At 38.3% G+C, this 17,049-nt stretch overlaps 1 protein-coding gene across 3 annotated transcripts in view; it reads right to left on the minus strand.

The window, feature by feature from the left end:
- Nucleotides 1–17,049, minus strand: part of RSU1 (Ras suppressor protein 1) — a 103,405-nt gene that overhangs the window by 47,797 nt on the left and 38,559 nt on the right. For all 3 annotated transcript variants that reach the window (XR_010424939.1, XM_064634390.1, XM_064634379.1), the window contains exon 8: nucleotides 11,620–11,752. Coding sequence is in view for 2 of the 3 variants with exons in the window: in XM_064634390.1 (XP_064490460.1) it covers nucleotides 11,620–11,752 (133 nt within the window). In the remaining variant the exon portion in view is untranslated. The remainder of the gene's footprint in view (nucleotides 1–11,619; nucleotides 11,753–17,049) is intronic.

A 17,049-nucleotide genomic window follows, 5' to 3' on the forward strand; every position in this document is an offset into this window, starting at 1 on the left:
AATTTAGCTTGGAAATTATATCCAGTTGAAAGATGACTAAAAACCATCTTCTAAGAGCCGCAGTTTTTTAGGCAAAATTTCTTGTATGTTAGGAGTCAAAACTGACACGTATGCCTAAATCCTATTCTTCTAAAACAGTGATCTCTCCTTATTGTGGTATTTATATTTAGCAGGTTCTTGCAACGCATCTCTGAAGAGTCCTGAACTCTGTGGTCCCACTCTCTTTTCTTGGATAACTCCCCAGACCATTTAGATGTGCAGAAAATCCCAGGAAAATAGACACTGGAGCAGGCCAGAGGTAGTGATCTGGGTATACATGTGAAGACAGATAAAATTTATCCTCTGCCTATCAAGAGGAACCATGCTTACAGCACTGGGTTTAGGATTTGCTCCATTTACTTCTGTATATATTTACCATTATGTGACAGCATTTTGGTGCAAGACGTATTACTGAAGGATTGAAAAATCTTTCTGATCATAAATTTATATAGATAACAAAAAGGAATCAGGAAATCGCTGTTCCCCATTCAGTGACATAAATGCTTCTGATTACATCCAGCACGGAAGCCAGTTTCTTAAAACACAGCAAAACTATGAAGGACTAATATTCCTGCATTTATTATTACTGATTTAGTGAAGCTGGAGCAAGTGAAATGGTCAATATACTATGTAATTCTATTTACTGTTTATGCTCCTGCATACTTCACTTAAGACTACAATTCCTTTCCCCAGTTTCCCAATCAGGTGTAATAAGGAAGAAAAACTACAGGGTATTTTTTTTCTGGGATATTTGATGCTGATTTTCACTGTAACAGATTCTTAGGGTTAAATTATTAATGTGGTTCGGTACAGAAGAGAAAAAAAAAAAACATTGCAAAGCTGTAGTCAAAAGGACTTGCCTACACACCTAATCTGACTATCCCCAGCTTTAACAGAAGGGCATTTCTTGTGCAGATGGAGAAAAGCTTTGAAATCCTGTGTCATATAGAGTGGAAGCTCTTGCTTTTCAGGTTATACTTTTCAAGGAAAAGTTAATTTTAATGACATGAATTTATAATTAAATCTGATCATAACCATTTTCTACACTCTGCCTTAGGGGCTGTAAAAGTGCGTATAAACGGGTTAACAGTAATACCTGCTAAAATAAAATCATGGCTTTTAAAAAGTTTATTACAGCTGGCATTACAAGTGGCTCCAGTAAATTACACCAGAATCATTCCCACCTCAGTCTTTCACTGGATAAATAGTTAATAAAGGCAACCATAAAATTAGGGACACTTCTCTATCTAACTGATAGCCCTCACCAGGAGGGTAAAAAAAAACTTGCTAAAGATCACACAAAACCCTCAAATAGTGCAAGACTGAAAGAAGAAACTGAAGTTCAATAAAAACCAGCATGCAATAAAACAGATATGACTGTATAGAGAATAGAAATTGCAGACAGATCTGCTTGATTATAAAAGCGCCACTTTTTAATTTATCTCTCAAATAAAACCAGCAAATGTGTGCTGTAACTCTTCCTGTTTGGTTGTAAAGTACCAATCTGAAGAAGAAGAAAAAAAGGCAAATCAATTAAATTTTGAAGATTACGAAGGGTTAACAACTTACCACTACTTCTGGTTAGCTACACAAGTTTACCAGAAAACCTTCATAGTTACCAACATGTTTTCCACATTAGTCCCAATTAGTATTGTTCTGCCTGCCATTTCCTATCCTTTTTCCTCTAGCAGTCTTGAGAATTTTCTTTAAAATTCCCTATTCTTTCTGTAAAGTCCAAATTCTGTTCCCTGCAACATCCTCACCTAAAGAAAAAAAATAAATAAAAGATAAGGTGAGTTATTTTCAGGGACTATCAGTCCAGTTTCTGAATTGCATGCATTTTGCACACTGCCTTTGGTTAGCGACACCACCACCCAGAAATGTTGAGAAAACTCCTCGAATCCACTGGAGGTGAGGAGCTGGACCCACCACGTCCAGAGCAGTTAGAGCCGCAGAGCTCACTATCGGATACAAGGCCTTACAACTGTAGCAGTTCTGGTAAAGTCTAAAAATCAGGCAATACGTCATTATCTTTGGATAATACTACGCATAATGTCTTAAAATCCATCATGATTCACACAATAACTATCATACTTTAAAACACACTTGCCCAGAAAGTATCCTGAGGCAAGCAGAGGACAATAAGAGAAAAATGAATATGCTACTTTCCCTGGCAGCTTGCCCTATTAAGTTGTACCTTGCTTTCTTTATCTGCTTGACATCTGCTCTCAAATAATCGAGGTGCCTGTATTTAAAAACATTTTTAACATCCCTTTAAAACTACTGACACCAGAACTGAATTCAATATCAGCCCCAGCTCATGTCGGGTTAGTGAATACGGGAATAGGAACCTCCTACTTACCACATCAGCTGGGGCTGATACTGAATTCAGTTAGATCTTTCAGGTATAGCACTGAACTGTGAGCTGACAGTGCACTCTTCGATTATATTATGTCTCTTAAAACATTTTTCAGTGCCGATTGCTTTCTGGAAAGAAGTATTCACTCGTTTTTATCTCCAGCAATCATAACCACACCATGTGGTATACCTTGTGAATCTCATTCACATAACTCTTCTTTGAGCTGCTTTAAAATACACTATATTCAGGGACAGTTCATTAAACAATCCAAGACAGCCCATACTTTCACTGTTGTTTTTCACCAAGTTCCAGGTCATCAGAAACAACTGTATATTTGCTTCCAAATACCTTCAATGCTTCCAGGTCAGATCTCTGTGAAGCTCACCAGAAATGTCCCTTTTGGTAACTGTCTCCCAAGACCTATTGTTGTTAGTTCTTCTCAAGTGTTTTACTGAAATTAAACAGTGCTCATTTTCCAATGAAAACATTGTGCAGCTGTAAAAGCTAAATGCCTCACAAAATTCTGTGGTTTAACAGTTGCCTTGACAAACCAATTTTGTAATATTTCTTCAGGAAATAGTTCTCAAAATCAGAGTCATGCCTTAAAGGGTAAGAATTATATTCATACTACAGTCACGTTCTTTAGATCATCACTAGTAGAATTCCATGTCTTCTTCACTATTTAACTCAAAATTGATTTTGGAGTAAATCAGTTCAAAATAAGCAAGTTTGGTCCATTTGCCTTCCTTGATATTGGAAGGATACTGGCACTTCTGTCACTTTTTGGTGTTTCCCTGATATAGCAATTTAATTAAGACTGAATTTTGGTGACTCCAGACTCTGTCAGTCAAGCCTCCTAAACCTTTTGACTGGATGTCTAGACGCCTGGAGGTTTAAAACCATTTATCACAACGAATGTTGGGAACTGAGAAATTTTTCCTAAAAGATCTTCCAGCTTGCACTGAACACAGAACAAAAGCATAACAAAATATTAATAATTTCCTTCCCTTGCCATTATTAATAATCTATCACAGTTCAGAAAAGGGCCCATTAAATTTCTAGGATTTATCATAATCAGATAGCCATAAGCAGTCTCTTCAATGACCAACAAGATAGATCCCACTTTGGACCAGCCATCTTTCCCACTGCACAAACTTTATTCAATCCCACCTATCATTTTTCCTGCTCAAGGTGCCATTTGCCAGCAGCTGCACATCTCACTCTCTGCTTGCCTGCTTAAACCCCAACTTGTCCTCTAGGCCAGGTCCTTGATCTTGTTGCTTACCACTTTCTTTGGCATACACTCCCTGTTGCTCATTTGGGATTTTACCATAATTACCACTGATTTTTAATTCAGCTACTGATCTTGCCTTGCCCTATAGTTTGGTGCAACTTTGAATTGTTTCCCTACTCAAATCCTGTATCCTACCATAACTGTTTCCCTAACTTTAGTTTCATCAAGTCCTCAGCTTCTGCACTTAACTACTACTTCATTCGAATTCCACTTCTAACATAGCCCTAGACATCTGCCCCAGTGACTTAAGCCCTGGGTTATCATCCTTGACATGGTAAATGGATTACTACATAATATTCTAAACTTTACAGGAAAGTTCATATTAAAGGAAATGGCAAATATCAGTAGTTACACCAATATTTATATGTGCAGTATCTATATCTGTCAGATACATCACTGATAGTTTTGTTTTTATTACATATCCATCTTAGCAATATATAAACAAAAATATACAGACATACTGTTTTTATTGTTTATCTTTCAACATGGGTTCTAGTTTGTTCTTCTTTAGGGAAGAGTTACAGATTTGCATGTAAATGTTGTCTAAAGATGTCAGGACTCCTAGTCATCTATTTTCTCTGTTGGAAATAATGTACTAATATATTTATCAATTTTTAAAATACAGCCAATAAATACAACATTTAGTTGGAATACAAATCAGCATTTTCATATAAAATATACAGTACCATACCCTCAATACAACAGAACCAAACATAAATGACATTTTTATATTTCCCCACATCAGGTTGATAAAAGATTGTTATTGGTGAATTTAAATTTTTTTACTGGTACGTGATCAAAATTTGTGAATCAGGACTGTTATAACACTTGTTTACTTCTCAGCTAAGATGGATCTTGCTTCCTGCCATCCTTTGAGAGAAGCTTCATTTGTCATGCGTTCATTTTCACGGGAGATGTGGCATCCCAGAGACTCTCACCTAAGGTAGATCACTTCCACTACCTTTATCTAGTCTTTGAAACTACGCTAAAATAAATGGGGTTTATTATTCTCTTTCTTTAATTACTGTTCTTATTGTATTTTATTATCATTAGTATTATTATATTTACTTTGTTTCAATTATGAAACCGCTATTATCTCAACCTGCAAGTTTTTTTCTTCCCTGATTCTCCTCCCCATCCCATGGAGAGAGGGGGAGAGATTGAGCAGCTTGTGGTACTTAATTGCTGGCTGGGCTTAAACCTCAACATCCTCAAACTACCAAAGAATACTAGAGCCAAAAGAAAAGAAAAACAAAGAAGGTAAATGGCATTTACTATGGCCGATTTTTCTTAGCAAGGCACGGCAGACTCACACTATTCAAGTTCTTTAAATCTTTATTGACCTCTGTGCATTATACAAACAGCTGAGGTGTCTGACTGAACTCCTTTGAATTCAATCTATAGACGTTTAAAGCAATCGGTCTTTGTTCCTCTCTGTGATCTTTATTTCCCTCAGGGAGTACAGAATATTAACCACTAGAAATCACTCCTGAGATCAACTGTACCCGGTTTTTTTTGGTATTTTTACAAGATTAGATAATGACTGGATAATTAATTTTACTTAGAGATAGCCAAAGAAAAGCATTCTCTCTATGTATCTCTTCAGTCTAAGCCGAAAAAGAAATATTTATGATGACTTTCATAATCCCAAATGATTTTTCCTAATGAATACATAATTTATATAATAAAAAGTACTTATTAGGTTATTAAAAATTTTCAGTAATTTTAAACTATTGCTCAAAACTGCCATATGGGTTTATTTAAACAGGTTATTAAATGCACAAATATGCAAAATTAATCTCATTTATATTAACAGACAGCAGAGCTTTACCTCCTTTAGTTTAATGTCAGTGGCACTGAGAAGTTATCTCAATATATAGGAGAGTGTAATCTAAATTTTTAACTCCAAAATCAGGAGATATGAATACAAGGTCTGCCCACATCACAAACATGCCATCCTCTGCCACAAGCGATCACATCATATACTCCTGCCCAAACTGATTGGTGCTCATTTTGAAACAAACAAGACTTTGGCCTTCATTTCTTCTGTCAGAAGATCACTTCTATCAGAGAGTTATTACTTGCTCCCTTAAAAATTAGAGACCTTCCTTCAAATAAACACCTGATCAGCCAATTTATATTTTTTCTTATGTCCACAATTTTTTTATGCCTTAAATGAAGTTTCTTCTTCCCCTTCTCCCTTCCACTGACAGTTATGACCTCTGTTATCAGACCTTGCTTTGCTAAATAAACAAAATACCTTTTAAACCTCCTCTTCTTTCTTCATTCATTTCACTATCCTATTATATTTCCACAGTTTGCCTGTTCCTGCCTGAATTCATCTTTCATAATGACCACAACTGCGTAATATTTCCTGTTCCGTACTGGAAAATTTCCACTCTTTTAACCAAGCTCTGGGGATTGTGCTCATCTTTCTCTTCCCGTTACTCCAGCATATCACACTAGTGACTCACAGAACACCTGTAACTAATGCATCCAAGCCTTCCTCTTTGTTTTCTAATTCTTTCTGTGTGGTGTGCTCATTCTTTTCTGTGCTGCTAGTTTCGTACCATCAGTAAATGTCATTAAATACTCCTGCTTTTTGTGCAAACATAAAAACCCCCAAATTCTTGCAGGTCTAAGATAGTGCTGCACAAGTAACACCATTTCAGGACAATCTCTCCTCCTGTCAGTTCAACCTGCTTATGCCTCCATCTCAACTGCTGGCAATTCCCACTCGCCAGCATGCATCCCAAGCACCAACACATCAATTTTTCACTTGTTTGACCTCTTTGCCACTCCTTGATAGGTGGTTTTACCAATCATCATCTTTACATCTTGAACAGCACCAACCATGCAGCTGAACTTAAATAGGCTTAACAACTGTGGAATAAGAACATGAGTTATTTCAAGATACTATTTGTATTCTACAGCACTACTCTGAGAATCTTGCCAGTCTCCTTTAGTTGTTAGAAATAAATGATAAAATACTTTTCATTAATATAGTCCAGAAGAAGAATATCTTACTTCATGACCTGTGTCTGTTGCCCTGGAAGCAGCTGCTGCCTAATAGTGGGGGTCCAGTACAGCAACTCATTTTCAAGAAGGTGGGGAGATAGTCTCTAAATAGAGGGCTGAATCAAGAATGGATTTTTCCAGACTGTCACTGCTGATAAAATGAGGTTTTCAATTGCAATGCTTAGCACAGAGCAGCCTGCCCAGGGAAACCTCTGTTCCAATGCTGCCAAGCGATATATGCTCAGCACTGCATTTGTTCCTCTGCTAAGAGTTAATGTGTCGGTCTTGAAAACGGCTTGCTCTTCTACCACCTTTCCTGATGGAAATCTGAAAAGTGCAACTTACTTCCTTTCACAAAGCATTTTGTTGAGACTCTTGACTCCAAACTGACTGCCTCGTGGGGAAAATCTGCTTTCTAGAAACTTAAAAATGCTGACTGTTCCATCATAATTCTGCCTCACTGGAGTAAGGAGGTCAAACAGGGAAACAACAATTATTAAATATAAAGTGTTAAAAGGTCATTGCTGGGTTTAAGGACAGTTCAAACATGCTTGAAGTCTGAATGCTAATCTAAGCACTTGGGACTCTTTTGTTTTAGCTTTGATTACATGACCAGCAGACGATGACTGCAATAGACTCTGCTGTGATAAAAGCAAAAATCACTATCCTTTCTGTAGCAGATATAAACATGCAAAGAAGCAAGTTTCACATGAAGACTGATTAAGAGCACATGAATAATTCCAGAAATGCATCCAAAGAGCAGCTTTCTGGATTAACTCTGCTGTAAATGCCAGCAACCAAACCCACCCACTGGTACCAATTGCACATCTCAGCTTTACCTCAGCTTAATCAAATCACTAATTATCTTACACAGATCCTGAGGAGCATCACAGGATTTTCATTCTTCATAGGAGCTTAATTCACTGTTTTCTTTCAAACATTTATGTCTGTCTGCACTTATCTAAGTATATTGTAACCACTAAATCACACAATCCATCATCTCTTTGTCAGTATCCTACACCGAGAAGATCCTCTGAGAATATGCTTACAACATAAAGGTCACTCTGAAAGTTGACTAAAGGCATGAATAAAAAATAAAACATTTAGTTAAGCCCTTTGTGGAGATAAGGTTGCCATTACCCTTTATTTTTTAAGCAAGTTCTTCAACTGCTTTTCAACACTATTGTGACATCACACAGAGAGTTTAAAGGCAGCTCCTGAGTATATACAGAATCAGAGCCCAAATTGAGCTTACTAAAGTTTCAAAGTTACACAGCAGTGAGAGATTAAGAATCATTATATACTTGGCAAACTGACCTATTTCCAAATGATGCTGTCACAGGATGATATGTGCAGTGGGCGTATTTTAGCCAACAAAAGCTAGCAAAGTGCCAAGAGCTGCTGTATTTCCTGTTAAGAATTAAGAGCCCCTCCACACACATTTTCCACTACAATATATGGCCCATCTTTTTGTCAGCACAAGTCTTTCCTGAAAAATTAGGGTTGAGAAAAAAATCACCGGCCACCATTTCTCTTGAAAAGTAAGGAAATTAAAGGAAATTAAAAAAGATACAAAGTAAGAAGAGCTGATCTGAGGGTCCTACTGGTTAACGTGCTTCTGAAGCAAAGTGCAATTCCAGTTTTATACTTGGTGCGTGAGCACCATGTAAAATGGGAGTGTGAAAATGTAAAAGTATGCGAGACAAATGACATTTTATCTTTAGACATAGTCATCCCTCATGGGTGTCATGCCTACTTATCAATTAATCACTAGAGCATGAATATCTTAAGACAAGGCTAAAAATGAGGGGTAATTTTTCACTAAATATGCTTGAAACAGCCAATACATTTCACAAAGGAAAGAAGAGGTTTGTGATCTATTTCGCAGTTGCTTCGTAAGTGCAACCTCACAAAACCTGAATGGAGATCCCTGACACTAACTGCTGTGATGACTTGTGCCAGCCATCAGTAGAAACCTCAAGGTTTAGTGAGTGCATTGCCAAGACTCAGTGAGTTACCACTTCCTGGCTAAGTTAACAGTAACTGAGCAACTATGAAGTTCTAGCCATTGCAAACATCAAATAAGAAGTATTAGCATAAATCATGTAGTGAAATGTAACTTGATAAGCCTCTGAAACTTGGCACTTTGGACTCTATGAGCATGCCCTCATTGTCTCGGCTAGTACAGACAATGTTAAATATGTTAATGAAGTAAAATCAATATTTCCTATCAGCTAGCAAAAGAAATGGGCATAGGGAGACAAATACACCCTCTGGAGCTCAAAATTCATCTGCCATACAGATGCGTAGGTCTGGTTTATGAAGTCCACATCTTCTTGTACCTGCAAGTAAACTTACTGACCTGATGGTCATTTGCTAATATATGTTCTATCCTCTCAGTGTTTTAAGTGAGGTTATCTAAACAGCATTCTATCCAATCACCCATTTAACTGTACTGTTTTGCCTCACAGTAAAAGTTAAGCTGTCTGGATCTATTAAATGTTGCAAGATATTTTTTTCTTTTGGCAGAATGATATAAAAAAAAACTACCAAAAACCCAAGAGCTTGATTTTCCTTAGTTATATACCTGCAGGGGAAAATACTACATTCACATCTGAACCTTGTGATTTGCTTAATGAGAAAAAAGACACGCTGCTTGGACATAGCTCTGAAAGAAAAAGGCAGTTGAAGAAAGTGTATAGTTGTTAGCAGGAAAAGACCAGCATTTCATCACAAAAAGCAGTTTTGATTTCTTCTGCATGTACAGCTTACCTGCTTTTGTGTACAATAATGCTACTAAGACCTGCTACCTAGACCATGCCATTGCCTTTGAGTTTTAACACCTAAAACCAAATGCAAACAGAAAAATGTCTGTAGGAGGTGGCATCCTAGTAATTCTCAGATCATATATTTAGAGGAAACTGGAAATAAGGACAATATTTTTCAGCAAGAAAATCCACAAACTCTCTTTATAGGAGATGAAACAAGTAAAATCAGGAATAAAAGGAAGTTACTAGTGGGATTCTAGCAAAATTATACAGATATTTTTATTATTTAAATATAAAATGCTGAAAATACAAAACTGACATCTAATTATTAACATGTTCCTGCATTTGGTTTTCCTCACTAAATTTTGAAAATTATGACATTTTAACGTAATAAGCTTCTGAGATCAAAGTTGAAGTCATGAATGAGCCACAGAAAGATCATCTGATTTTGATTTTTCTCCTTATTAATGATCAGAGTCTGATTTTGCTTACACTGTTAACTACACATGCTTCAAACATTTACTGTGGATAAAATAAAAACTGGCCTATTAACCAAAAAGACACTGTTATGCCTCAGCAAAGAACAAGACAACAAACATAATATGGCTAATTTAGAACAAAGAACAACAGCTGAGGTAACTGATGAATTACAGAACCTTTTTGTCAATTTTGATTACACAAGAAAAGTTGCCAGAGCAGTTTAATATACCCATAGTTACAAATTTTTATTTATTTTTTTTTTATTATAGATACATAACAACAGTCCCCACACCCCCCAACCAAACTAAATGTAGGTCAAATTCTCAAAACCACACTTCAATCCTTGAAACTTTGCTGTCTTCATGATGCCCAGAGGAGTCCCTCTGAGAAGGGCATGAGGGTCCCTAATCTACATTGCTCAGCAAACAGAAATATAAGATTGACAATATAAAACGGAATTATGAAACATTATCAAGAAACCTGGATGCAGCTACACAATAGACTGTGGGAAGGAATGGTCCAAGGAGATAGGCAGCTGTTTCCCTACACCATGTCTGTACTACAGAGTACTACTGTAAGAAGGGTGTTGCAGCCTACTTAAATCTATGAATAAATCTGTCTTGAGAACATGTATTACACCATAAATATCAGGACACTTCTGAGACACAATTTTTGCAACCACTCTCCCATCTGTGATTCTTTTCACTTAAATTCTGTAAATGAAGAACGGCCTACAAAAGCCTTTGCTGAATCACTTAGTTTCATATAGAAATTTACATCTCAGTTACTTAATTGGAATCTCCCAACCGTCACTCGTGAATACTCTTCTCTGGTAATTTTGTTCAGACAGATACCATATAAAACATTGTCAGAAACGCTTCTAAATTGTTAAAAGATATTGTTTAAATAAAGGGGAAATGCAAAAACTATCTTTCCAATCCAGAGGTTGTATTGTTGTTGTATTACCTACTGCTGCTAAGAAGACAACAGCAGGATTGCTGTTAAGACACCTAAAAATCCATCCGAAGTTTTACTGTGAACTGGTAAAATGAAGATTTTTACTTAAAATAAATATTTTGATTCAGTGCATGATGGAAGACATTATTTCATAAACAAATGCTTAGCATTTGTACATGGAATTTTGAATTAAAATGGAGAAGCCCCAGCACACAGTTTATTTTACACTGTTCAACATTTACACTGTTGAAGAAAGCACTAGTACCTATATTTGAATTACTAGGGTTGTAGACTTCTGTAAACTAGTCCAGATCAAAACAGGTTTGAATTCTGGACATCTCTCAAAACATAACAATAGGCATCCAAAACCTCAACAATTATCTATTTCAATCTATAAAACCTTACCGTACATACTTAAAATACTTCTCAAAAGACTTGTAATGCTCATTCTTTTACACCTCTCATGTTCCATAGAAGTAAACAACACATGCAGGACAGTATCAAACAGTTATGAGCTTTCTTAACATGTCTACATGAACCTTATTTACCCTTTTCTTGGCAAAATTCCTTAATATAAATGTACAGGCTTGCATATTTGCCCTGAATACCAAGTCGTTGCATGGATTATGAAAGAAGTGTGTAGCCAAGCACACTACAGGGAAAAAACCAAACACCACAGCTACAGTATATAATGTAATACTTACTATTTATATGTTTCTGAACGAATGTATTCAAAAACATGAGATACTCCAAGCTGGAACTGGTCAGCAATAGGGGTAACCCAAGGATTGTTCTCTGCTTTGAAGACTTGCTTTTGACCAGTCAAATCCAAATTACCTGAGGGATTAAACAAAACAGCATATGAAAAATACTTGAAACATTAAAAATCTGAAAGAAATACCCTCTGTGCGTATAAAACCTTTTCATTTGTTTCAGAGAACATGGCCATATTAAAAGCAAGCATTTCAGCCTTAACACAGAGGAACAGGAGGACACAGTAGTTCCCACCATGACGAATGCAGTTCCACTCTATTATTTCAGTGCTGCTACACACTGCAGAGCAGGGTTGAACTCCACCCGCTGCATATTATACTTATTCATCAAGTCAGTTTTAAGCAGGACCTGATAGCGCATAGGTGTGGGCCCTCTCCACCATGATCTGCAGGAACAAAAGGAGAATGATGCTTCAGTAGGAGTCTGCTCTGCTTGGCATTGCAGAACATTTCTCAATTCCTCCTCCAAGCAAAACACCAACAAGCAATGCCCAACAGGTTTTTTGTCCTCTCAGTGCCAGCCTGTTGTCTGAACTGAGATCCTACCCTAATCTGTGATTAGAGTGCCACACACTCAGAAACACAAACTAAGAGTACCATTCTTGTAGCATGCCAGTTTTACCTATTCTGTTGACAGGAAGACTTAAGAGACCTATTAGGGGTTTGCTCGGGGTTTTTTGTTTGTTCATTTTTTAAATGTTTACCACTCAACCCCAAAACAGTCCACGTTCCACTGAAACTCCTCATGACTATGGATACAAAGGGCTGAATTCCAGGACAGTCTAGCCATTGAAATACTTTGTGTTCTTTAAATTAAAATAAGAAATTTATGGTACATTTTCAATTTATTTTTGTGAATTTTATGATGAAAAGAGGCCTACCCTCCCCCTAGAAATCTAAAATAACTAAAAAAAAATAAATTCTTTAACCATGGGGAACAAAACAAAACAAATTACAGGGTTTTGAAGACTGACTGAGCCAAGCTGTTGGAGAAATCCGAAATCAACCTGATACGCCAAATTTCCAAAATGAAATGCCTGTTTAAGTGCAGGCAACAGGAGCTGCTGTGAGCCCTGTGCTTGCTGCCCACGCCGGCTGCACGTTCTACATGACAGCTAATCCTTGGCGCGTTTCTCTCTGTAAAAGGGGTTAACAACAATTAAAGACAGGCTATTATACTGTGTGAAAAGATGCCAAGCATCTCATACTGGCCTATCACAGAGTCACCATTACCTTAACAAGCTCATCTGCCAGCTGTCTGTGGCAGGTTGGTTTGAGCTCACAGCCCGTCAGTCAGGCGGCAGCCGCCGCGCTCCGCACGCTCCAGTGCGCCTCGTTAGGAGCCTCGCGCCCGTCTCCTTTATTAAAGGACGCGGCAGCACTGTTCTAACAAGGATCAGGAAAAAGGATTAAGTACTGTGACAAAGAGGACCTAATAAGCTAGAAAGCAGTGTATCTAAATCTGTGCTGGCTGAAGGCGCAGGCTGGTGCTGCTCACTATCCAGCTCTCAGGTGGAAGCTGCCGGGGAAGCCGGCCAGCATGGCGATTAGCCGTAACCCTCTGACCAGGGCTGCTGTGAAGATCATGTATCACTCAGGGTTTGGTTTGCAACTGTAAATTGGATTTCCCATTTTATTACCTGCAAAAAATCCCATACGTTGCTCTCCAAAACTACCAACACTGTAAGCATTCTGCAGGTACTTTATCAGGGTAAAACAATCAATCTGTGTACAACTAATAAAAACAACTGAATCTGGGGAGGCAAGCTTGGCTCCATCATGAGGCAAGTTCAGTGCCACCTATAGGACTAAGTCACATGTTTCCAAAATCTCAATAGGTCTTGGCTGAATCCTCTCGACCCGAGCTGCGTCAGAAATTTATCATCCAGGGAAGGTTGCCACACATTTCCATTCCCACAGTGCAGTGTGCTCATTTCATTTCTAACACAAGTTTAATACCAGTATGGCCTGTTTAAATGTAATTAATTGTAATAATTACTACTCCACTACAGCTGAAGAAATCTTACAGCAAACCCAGGACTGCTCAAGTAAAATGATCTATAGGTCCCCATGCCAATGTAATAGCTTTATTTTCCTCTGTCTTCTGTTTTTCCCAAAACACACTGGAGGCAGGTGCAAATATTACTTTTTACCTTCAGAGGGAAGAGGGAGGCAGAGACCCTAATTAATCTAATTACAGAGAAACGGGGTGCACAAAAGTTCAGCATCCACACTGAAGTCCACCCCTCCTTGCCCAGGACGTCCTTCTGGGAGTCCTGCCAGCAGCAGCTGGCCTGGCAGCCCATCCCACCGGCCACCTAGAGCTGGAGTGAGAGCCCAGGGATTTTAAGTGAAGAATTTAATCAAGTGCAGTGGTGAGAAAAGGAACAATTTGTCTGTCCTCGTGGAAAGTACCAGGCAGAGAGTGGGTGCTTCTCTGCAGGTGAGTGGGCTTCCTCACAGAAGGCAGGAAGGACAGGGCAACCGATGCTTTAAAATCCTCCCCGTTCAATAATAAAATTTCCATACTGAAATGAAGGACAGAAATGGACAGAAATTAAACAGAATAAGAAGTTACAGAGAGACTGCCCCACCTCATCAGCACTAGGGAGGAAATGGCGTCTAACACTCCAGGCACAAGGCAAGCCACTTGAGCACAAAGAGGACGCATAATTAAAACTGAGACAAAAGGGAAACAAGTCACTCCTGCACCATACATTGCTTGAGGCCATATCCTGGTGTCTTTTCTGAGTGTACCTAATTCTGCTCTGGCTGCAGGACATCCATCAGTCCCAAGTACAAGGCCAAAGTCTCAGTAACATCTCAGGAACAGTACATTCAGGGGTAACCAAACACAGGAGCGCTGCACGGACTCTTCTGCTGCAGTGCACCAAGACAAACCCAAGGGCGTGGAAGAGATGCTCACACCCGCCTGAAGCAATGGCTCTGGTACCAGGCTCACTGCAGGAGAGCTGTGCAACTGGACACCTTACAGATGTGTCCCTGTCCCTCCCATCCCCAACAGTCTCCTTTTTTATGGTAGCACCATGTTAGGAAATGCTATTACTCCATCCCTGCAGCACTAGAGCCATTCACCAGGGAAAAAGCTATGGCAGATGCGCCTTCATGCATATTGTCTAACAGCAGCATCAGCAGAACACCATCCCCAGGGCTTTAGGAAATTTATATACTGTTCTGCTACACAGATCACATCAAATCCCTCAGATATTTTTAGTAAGCAAAATACAAAATTGCTTCTAGTAAAAACCCAGCACTGAAGATTCAATCACAAAACATATTAGGGTTGGAGACTGCATTGGTCATTGCTGTTTTGTTCTTTTCATGCACATCAGCCTATTAAAAAATATTTATCATCTCTAAAATTCGGCGTAACTTGTTGACTAAAATTGTATTTCTTCATTGTGGACTTAAGGTTCTTGATATTCTGCCTTACTGAAGGAGATCGGCTCCACTGAAATGCATCACAATCATATGCCTCTGGTAAGAGAGGAACAGCCCATTATCTTCAAGACTAGTCAGCACAGCCCCCTTCCTAGATCACATAAATGTTTTTCACATTATTTTTGAGTGCTTCTAAAACTATTCTAATAAATGATCAAAGCTACACATTCCAGAACCCAGGTCTAACATGCTTAAAGAATATTCAAGTCCTGAGTCTGAAGGATACTTTTTTTTACACTTTCTACTTTCACTAAACATAGATTTCCAAATAGGAGGAATGCAAAGTGGACATATGCTGCTACCAGCAAGCAGACACTGAAAAGAGAAGAGTCTGGAAAGAGAAGAGCAGAGATCTAACAGCTGACTGCTGTGCATGACCGGCACAAAATGACCACAAGCCTTCTAAAAGGAGCAGCCAGCTGTGTGATCTTAAAAATGCCTGATCTTGGCATTTTTATTCCTGTCTCAGCACTTATTGTATCTAAAGATGATCCTGAATTCTTAAGTTTGATTGGATCAGTGTGACTTAACTTCTGTGTTTAACTCACCTTAAAACCAAATTGCTCCTAATGCCCAACTACTAAGCTGTGCAGACCTGAAAACTGTCTGCTGCCTGAACCTCTTATTGGCTGCCACCTCGGAGCTACAGTAAATAGATCTACACCAGAACTCTTGAAAATTCAAGGGCAAAATCAAAGTATGCATATTTTTAATTTTAAAGTATTCTAACTTAAACCATCCATTGACTAAAAGTACCATTTATCACTGCTTACATTCAGAGCTTCCACCACGAGTGGACAGAAGGCACATCTCATATGACAGTAAGCACATCTCATCCTGACTGACATTAAAAGGAAAAGAAGGCAGCTACAGTTTTCCTGCACCTGTCTCAATGAATCTATCCTGCATTTGAGCTAAAACACGATCATTAATGTTTCTTGTTATTTTTCCTTCAGTGCTGTTGAAATAAAGAGTGGTTGGTGTGAACATTCGTGTTTTGCTCACCTGCCTGCAAAGGTCAGAAAAGAGCTCATAATAGAAAATAAAATGATGCCTCCCACAGTCGTGTTTGCAGACAGTGTCAGAGCCAGTAATAACACCACCTATCACTTTGGCCAAGGGTGTCTCCAGACTTCCCAGGCTCCTCCTGTCCATTAGATCCAGCCTGTAAGCGCCTCTTACATACAACTAGAAGCCCATCATCCTCTTGTGATGTATGATGTATGAAGTGTGCAATGTTTACTCCACGTATGTATACTTGATGTACAGTAAGGTATGACTAGGGTACATGGGCATTACTTAAACACAAGAAAACAGAATGAATGCAAACCTGGATTGTCCTTTCCACTTGAACACCCCTTGGCAACACTTTAAATACCTTCAAAAATTAAAAGGTGAAATTAAGTAATTAAACAACTCTGACATTTGAGAACTGAACATTGGCATTCAACATAAGAAACATGATCCTAGCTGTAAAATGCCAGATCAACGCTTCTTTGTAATGGTTTAAATTCATCCCCAGTGGAGCTTCATTAAAATCGATGGAAATAATTTTTAGCCTGTATATTGTTGAGTTTCACATCTGTGTCCCATTGATACTCTGACTCACATCCCAGCCTACACTGTACTTCGCTGACCTCAAGGAGAGTCCTCAAGCTGTAACACATCCCTTTTAGTGATTCCTCTTAAGACTGCAATTTAAATATTCTTTCCCTTTACCACACAAAGGTCTTACTCTCTGTCATACATGTGACAAGAAGAACAAAATTAGTTTTATTATTTAGATATAAATACCTTTGAATCCTGTTTTATTAAACCCTAAGTAAGGGATCAATCCACTACACTAAATTTAAACCTAGGTTATATGTAAAAATATGTCTGTCCTGGCTTGTTTTAGAT

Source organism: Pseudopipra pipra, chromosome 1, assembly GCF_036250125.1.
Source record: "Pseudopipra pipra isolate bDixPip1 chromosome 1, bDixPip1.hap1, whole genome shotgun sequence".
NCBI lineage: Eukaryota > Metazoa > Chordata > Aves > Passeriformes > Pipridae > Pseudopipra > Pseudopipra pipra.